The sequence below is a fragment of the Nannobrachium achirus genome (assembly GCF_963921795.1).
Source record: "Nannobrachium achirus genome assembly, chromosome: 20".
Taxonomy (NCBI): Eukaryota; Metazoa; Chordata; class Actinopteri; order Myctophiformes; family Myctophidae; genus Nannobrachium; species Nannobrachium achirus.
Window position 1 is genome coordinate 28,739,678 of NC_137827.1, and position 8,125 is coordinate 28,747,802.

Genomic DNA, 8,125 nt, shown 5'->3' on the forward strand with positions numbered 1-8,125 from the left:
AGATCTGCCTCGACTTGATACAAGCTCTCTTTCAACTCTGTCCCAAAAGAAGGCTTTTCTGAAGTGGGGAGCATTCAACACTTGAGGAGTTAAGTACAGTAACCATCATCAGGGCACTTTAAATTTGATACTATCAAAGTTTGTATGGTTTTCTTTTTTTTTTTGCTGAATGGTAATTTTGTGATTATTGCCAATCACCATGAAGATTTCAATGACCCTACGCTAACTGGGAAACTGAAAGATGAAGTGAATATATTTTTAATTAACAAGGATAGATATTTCTCATTTTATTCATAAAAAAAGCATACAATTCTCAACTTGTTCTGTTACAATACTTTTTGTGTTGACAGTTCGTGAGAATATTTATTCAAAATACATAAGATTGGGGTATTTATGTCAAAGGTTAGTGATGACACCATTTACAATTTCAAGAGAAAGTGTAGATTGAAATTAACAAGAACTGCAGGTATGAAATCCCTGGCTAATTTCTGCAACTGCATATGTAATGAAGCTTCAAAACTATCTGTTAGGGGTTTTGCAAGGAGTTTCCTTTGGACATACAGTACATTTGGATATACATTTCGACTCCTAAATACAATGTTGCTTCTCTGGGATGGGGATAATCTGAAGTACCTTTTATTGTGAATGTTTATGCTGTGTATTTCTCTAGAGGCAGTTGTCTTTATAATGACATGTCTGTCACACATTCAGAGCTGGGTGAAACGGGTAGCTGCATATGTCCCTAATATAAGATTTACACCAATTAACTCAATTATAGTAAAGCGATATTGTGTTCTATACTTATTGCTTACAGTAGCTTATTTAATAAGCTCAAGTTGCAGTACTTCTAAGCCACTGTTAACATGAACTGATGTAGAGGCCAATTCTGGGTAATGCAAAATTACAGTTCAGTGTTTGAGAGCACCAGGCATTGCTTGAATGGATTGACATTGAATTTGATCTGTCGACCGTACAAATCAGGTTACATGTAATGATAGTAGTTGTAACTGCGAAGGTGATGCACTTTGAGGGCTTCATTTCCTTATTCCTCTTAACATTGGGCTTGTTTGAATTACTATTCAAAGACTGCAGTAGAAGTGTCCCGTCTTCTAAACATTCCAAACAAGCAGATGAATGAGGATTATTTACACCAGTGTGCAGGTCTCTTGTTCCTTAGAAACAGTTCTCCAGTGAAAGGCTGGGAGGCATTTTCCCCCCTTTTGGCTCTCAGTAGCCTCCATGCTTCCGATCCAGAGGTGGCATGTAGTAATTCTTGAAAGCCGAGCGGTGTGACTCATCTCTGGGCTGTGTGGAGAGGAAATACAGACCGGATGCCAGATCAACAAACCACTATCGAAAGAACCTGCCTGAACTGGGAAAACGCTTGTGGACATCATAGGTGTGGCTCTTAGAGTCACTATCAACGTAATTATTATTATTTTTGGAGCTGTGTGAAACACAGGCTCCCTATACGTGGCTGTGTGGGTCTGTCTGTGTGTGTCTGTGTGTGTGTATGTAGCCTGACTTCGGCGCGTAACTAGTGCCGCACCATTTACGCCACTCGCGCAATATATACATCAAAATGTGCGGCTCGGCCGGGAATGGTGTTCTATTACCTTTCGTTCCGATCCGCCTTACCATGCCGACGTAATCGGCAAAAAACGACGCTTAATTGTCCCCATTGACTTATAATGGGACAATGCAAGAAATCACTTTCAAGTATTTTTCTCTCGTAAACCATAGGAGCTACAGTTTCAAACCTCGGAGAGGAGATTCATAATGATTTTAAGAATGAATCGAAAAATAATTACATCACTCGGCCTCATGGTGGCGCTATAACGGCCCACTTTACGTTTTGCCCCGTAACTCTTGAACCGTGGATCGGAAAATTAAAATTCTTTTTTCCCTGGATTCCTTGGGTCAAGACGCATCTCCCCATATAGGCCACGCCCATTTGCGCCAGGATAGATTTTCCGCCATCTTGAATTTTCTCCAAAACACACTTTTTGCTCCTTTTCCTACATATTTTCTTCAAATGTCACAAAAATCGGTACACATGATCTACACACACACACACACACACACACACACACACACACACACACACACACACAGCTCCACTTCACACGGGTGTGATTTTCTTTTAATTAAATTGCATGTGAAATCTTCGTTCTAGTGGTGATTATGTTCAGTAGTGGAAAGGAGCTTTGTGTGTGTGTGTCTGGTGCTTGTATTTACTATTTACCTTAGCCAACCGCAGGTGGCACTTCTTGGATGTGATGGCTGGCAGTGAGCCTCTGTGGGTGATGGTTAGAGCAGGCATAGTGGGGACTGCATAGGTGGTCTGTGGGCCTGGTACCACCATGTTGAGTTTGGGTAACTCTGCGGGATAGTGAGGGGCATTTCGCCTGATGAGGGGTTCTGCTACATGCTTTATATTGTGCTGTGAAAGGAAGAAAGTGGTAGCACTTTATTGTAAACAAAAACAAATTAGCTCTCTTTCCTCACTATGCACATTCTTAATTTGATTGATTTTGATTGGCTGTCTTACACTTATGAATGATGCCTTCCTCATATGTCTTGCCCTCACTTGTCTGCCATGTCTTGCCGGCCGCCAGATGTGATCAACAGTATTTGGTGTTCCACCACCCTCTCCTGCATCTACCGTCCCAATAACCCTGAGAAGATTCTCAGTTCTTCTGTCTGTTAACCTGGGGAAGTAGAGACCAATTTTACATTTAAAGCAATATATCTGAGACTGAGACTTATCTTTTACATTTACTGTGTTGTTAAATGACACACAGTGTCACGTAAAGATATATCTCCAAAGAGTCAACATTCAGTAAATAAGGAGCTGTGCTTAGTTTGGACACACACATTTGTGCATTTTGATATGTAACTAACTGTTCACATATTACATTTTAACTGTTAATGCAAAAGAAAGGAAACACAAATGTCCTACCTGATGTCCCTGAAGTATGTGTGTTGCAGGGCTGTTTCTGCAGTGATGCGTTCATCAGGGTCATAGGCAAGCATTTGATAAAGCAGTGACAGAGCTGGGGCAGGACAGTGAGGTATTAGCCTGGAGAGGCCAGTACCCTTCTTAGGGGGGAAGTCAAAACGCATTGCCCTGGACCTACCAGACATCCAAAAGAACAATGAGGTTGAATGTTATTTCGTTTTTTTAATCCACACAAAATAAGTTTGATTCGCATGCGTATGAATGTCTCCTTTTTAACCAGAAAACTGACTATCTATGGATGTTATGGAAGTTAAACACTTACTGTTTAAACTTATGAAGCAGAGTGCTGTCTGGTGTTCCTAATACATTGTGGATCTTGGAAACCTGGTCCAATTCGTTGGTTCCAGGAAACAATGGGTTCAAGCTGAAATATATAGTGATAATATTATCTGTCTGCAACAACAAAGGCATTTAATTTAAATGGCATCTGTCTGACATCTGTTTATACCTCCAGCTGCAATGAGACTGGGCAGCAGCCCAAGGCAATAACAAAGGAATACACTTAATCATTTTTTGTAATTTCTGAGAATAGGCTATGGATTAATTAAATAAGCATAAGGCCATTCAATTTCCCTTGGCGTCAGCTCATACATACCACAGCCTGTCCCTGAATTCCACCCTGATCTGTAAGCCAATTTAATTACTACAGTCTTGGCATACTCCCCCAGGAAAGGTACCTGATGATCTCATAGAAGACACAACCAGCACTCCATAGGTCCATCTTTAAGCCGTAATAACCGTCAGTGAGGAGACACTCGGGGGCTCTGTACCATCGTGTGGAGATGTACTCTGTGTGGGGAGGCTTGGAGTACACACTCCTACATGAGCCAAAGTCTCCAAGTTTCAGAACATTTTGCTAAAAGTAGTATGGAATAAAATATTAGTGTGCTTAGTATGACTCCCATCTCATATGAAAAACCTTAGCCTACAAAACAAATCATATGCTCTTCTAGGTCAGTTGAAACTCACTTTGATTAAAATGTTTTCTGGCTTCACATCTCGGTGAAAAATCCCACATCTGTCAAAAAAGGGAGGACAGTTAATTTCAAGGCACATTGAATCCAGGATTTTGTATTACACGTTGCATTACATTTCTTTTTAGCATTGACCTGTGCATATGTTCCAGTGACTTGCAAAGCTGATACATGTATTGCTTGACAGTACTGTCTGGCAGTGGCGTTTGTCTCCCTAAAAGGACACAGAGAACACATCATACATTATAAAATCTTCCTAGTATGGTTATGTCCTGCCTGCCTTTATACTGCAGTTCCGCAGCTACAAATGTTTATTTTTTTATTTTTTTACATGTTCTTAAAATAAAGCTGTGGCAACATTGAAGAAAGTGACATTCACAACAGTGTGGACAAAAGAAACATTACAATAAGATAGAAATGTCATAACAAACCAAAATAGCAAAAAGAAGTGCAAATAACCCATATTGCCTAAATAGAATCCTGCCATCCATAGATTTACAAGGCTGTAAACTTACAGGCTATACATGTATATATGGGTAATAACTAATGGCTGCAGTAGTGGTTATATTAGTATAGGCCTAGTGAACAACGGGAGAGTGTTTTCTGCTGGTGTTTCAGTCCGAGTGTATCAAAGGGTGCGTTCGGAAATGCGCACCGGGTGTGTGCTCAGTGTAGTGAGTGCCTAAACCCAACCCTAATCCTAACCCTAACCTCAGTAAAACTATGCCTAAACCCAACCCTAACCCTAAACTTAACCTCAGTAAAACTATGCCTAAAACTAACCCTAACCAGACCCGGTGCGCATTTCCAAACGCACCCTTTGATACACTCGGACTGAAACACCAGCAGAAAACACTCTCCCAGTGAACAACAGTGCAGTATAATATTGAACACACATGGTGTATGAGAGTCACAGCCACAGAACTGTAGTCTATTTGTTTGCAATTACATAGACTGACCTTGTATGAGCTCATAGATGTTCATCTCCATCAGCTCACAAATCAAGGACAAGGTCCCTGTCTCTTTGTCGCTAAATGTTTAATCAAACATAAATTACATACATAGAAACGGTGAAAATACAGACATTTTAAATTGAAAACAGACTTTGTTACAAGTAGGCTACAACAGATATGTGGGGAGCAACACAGCAGGCTACTCACAATATCAGTTCATGCAGCTGAATGATGTTTGCATGTGGGCTGAGTCTCTTCATGGCCTGGACTTCTCTGAGGTTGTTAGCCTGTTCCACACTATTGCAAGGGAACATAATAAACCTGTCATTTAAGAAGATCATTCATTTGGCCCTTCAAGGGAACATATAATAGGCTTCTGGTGATTATCCACTTAAACCCCAGCATCCATATTATGGGGAAGGCTTTGGCAGAAAGCTCACAGCTTGTGGATCACCTATTTTCTGCGAAGGTCTTCCCCACATAACAGAAAAGACATAGAGCCCCTGAGGGACTCCGCTATACAGTATATGGGGTTTAAGTGGTTAGAAACACCATTAACTCCATAGTACTCATTTACAAATGGAGCTTAATACGAATGTTACTTAATGATGATGGATCATTAAATGGAAGCGGTTAGTTTGATATGGAATAAAGATTAAGAATAGACCGATTGAAAATATGACCAGTCTGTGCATGGGGTCAGGACTCAGGACCACCAGATCGTCTTAAACACAGACACCCATCTCACCACAACAAGGTCAAGGTCATGGCCAGGGACATATTGACATCCAATCTAGGATTAGATAAGACCAGTGGGTGTCAAACTCCTGGCTCAAGTTTCAAGGGTCCATGCGGGTCCATGTCACAAAGCAGATGGAGAGCAGCGGTGCATGTGAAGTGAAGAGAGCAGCATTGACTTGATGACCCAACCAGAAAACAATTTGCTGATGTGTAAATAAATACCTGTTAATTGGCTGCTTCATCGTTTTACAAGCATAGAATTTCCCATCTTTTAGGCTTTGCGTTTTCGCCACCTCCGAAAATGTACCCTCTCCAATCTTCTTGATTATTTTGTAACCTGCACAACAAAATAATATACTGTTAAGATACACAGCTAACCATTATTTTACTCAACAGTAATTATATATATATATATATATATATATATATATATAGACTACACACACACACACTGTATAGTGTTTTGTAGCCTATTATTGCGCTGTAAAGTAACTAAGTACATTTACTTAAGAAGAACTGTAGGCCTACTTGAGTACAGGTTTGACTTTTTAGGTAGGCCTACTTTTACTTTACTGGAGTAATTCAAATTTTCATTACTTTCATTACTTCTACTCCACTACATCTCAAGAGGAAAATATCGTACTTTTACTCCACTACAATTAGACTATAGCCTATGAAAACTTTAGTTACTAGTTAGTTACTTTGTAGATTTTGATTATTATTACAAAACATACATTATATAGACTACATTTAGGCCATTTGAAAATACAATATACAAGCTCACAATGCTTGTGATGAGAATCATGCATGCATTGTGAGCTTGTAGATCTGCTATTTTAGAAAGAATGTTATACATTTGATTGATTTGAAATGGGACATTCTGCATGAGTAGGCCTACTTGTGTACATTTTGATGCCAATACTTTTGTACTTTTACTCAATAAAAAAATGTATTCCAGCATTTACTAGTAGGTAACAGTATTTCTGAATTGCAGTATTGATACTTTTACTTAAGTAAAACATTTGAGTACTTTTTACACCACTGATTAGGCTATAATTTATATGTTTTTCTTATTGTGCTGTGGAAGCAATAAATGGCATGTCAGCCGGCGATCGATCGATAGCTGACGTTCCCCTACAGACAGTCGGCTTCAATGTGCGCTGCCGCTGCCTCCTATTTGACCTGCTGTCACCACCGTATAACCCGAGCAGCAGCGGTTAGCAACTTACAATCCATTCTGCGAAGTGCCAACTGCGTTCATGTAGACGATCCATAACAGGCGTATTCGTACGACACGCCACTGTGTTTTCATTGGCAAACTAGCAAACGGATTTAGTCAGCGCTGTGCTGGCTGGTGAAGTGCACAAAAGACGCCTTTTTTTTAATAAAGAGGGCTAGCCTAGCCCGCTAGCAAGCCCTGTTAGCTGACCGTTGCCGTGGTAACCAGGCACGCCTCGCCCTCAACTCTGACCTGAGGTGGATTTGGGAACAAGAAACTGACTGATCTGTTTCTGTGACTGCTTTTACACACCACTCAGATATGATCATTCAAATGCAGCCCTATCCATGCGAGCATCCAGGTTGGAGCAGTTCTGCATTGTAGGCCTAAAATATATATTATTTTGACAACGAACCCCATATTCTCAGGCAGGCAGGGGTTGAAGAATTTACACATCCTACCCCTTTTCCAAAGATGGTTGCTGAGCTCGGATGTGTTCCGATCTGGTGGAGGAGGATTGTTGTTCACGTCCATGTCAAATCCTCTGCTTTTCCATTCCATGTCAGGCGTTTTACATGCATTTCGCATACATGCTCTGTTTTTCACCCCAATAAGCCAGTTGGAGTAGTGCATCATTCTATGTTACAACTTACAACCCAGACAGCACCTGGCTACTAGTAGGCTACACACAGTGACAACAAAGTCCAGTCCACTATGTTCCATAAACCTGAAGCACTCCTTGGATACCAACTGTGTTCATCATGGCTATCACCTGGCAGCATCATCACACACACACAATCATTCTTTTCTTAACGCGTGCGCGTGTCATACATGTATGTGCGCGAGCGTCTGTTATCATGGCTTCAAGACCGAGTGGTTGGTGGTTGGTAGTACACTGTAATAATAGTGTGTGAGTGTGCATGTACATGCGCGCGAGAGCGAGTTGCACGTACGTGCCGCCTAGACTGGCGTTTGCCGAATACGCAAATATTTCCTTTTGTGCCCCACAGTGGTGGAAAAGGTAGGCCTACTCGCATTTTTAGTAGTAAATCAATACTGCAATGTAGAAATACTCTGACAGTATCTGTATGGAATTCAATATTTACTTGAGTAAAAGTAAAAAAGTATTGGTATCAAAAAGAGTATAAAGTAGCCTACTCGAAGAATGTCCCATCTCACAAGTTTTCAAATGTAAAAATGTATACAAATGTTTTGG

General features: G+C 40.6%; 1 protein-coding gene across 1 annotated transcript; it reads right to left on the reverse strand.

Annotated features, from left to right (window-relative positions):
• Positions 1-396: 396 nt before the first annotated feature.
• Positions 397-7,669, reverse strand: mok (MOK protein kinase). The gene is made up of 12 exons (XM_080750013.1): positions 7,371-7,669; positions 5,913-6,027; positions 5,157-5,246; positions 4,956-5,026; positions 4,132-4,210; positions 3,992-4,040; positions 3,700-3,878; positions 3,285-3,386; positions 2,963-3,136; positions 2,552-2,711; positions 2,246-2,443; positions 397-1,305 (listed from the first exon to the last, which is right to left on the reverse strand). The coding sequence occupies exons 1-12, from the start codon at positions 7,543-7,545 to the stop codon at positions 1,228-1,230; spliced, it is 1,470 nt and encodes a 489-aa protein (XP_080606139.1). The 5' UTR covers positions 7,546-7,669; the 3' UTR covers positions 397-1,227.
• Positions 7,670-8,125: the final 456 nt, after the last annotated feature.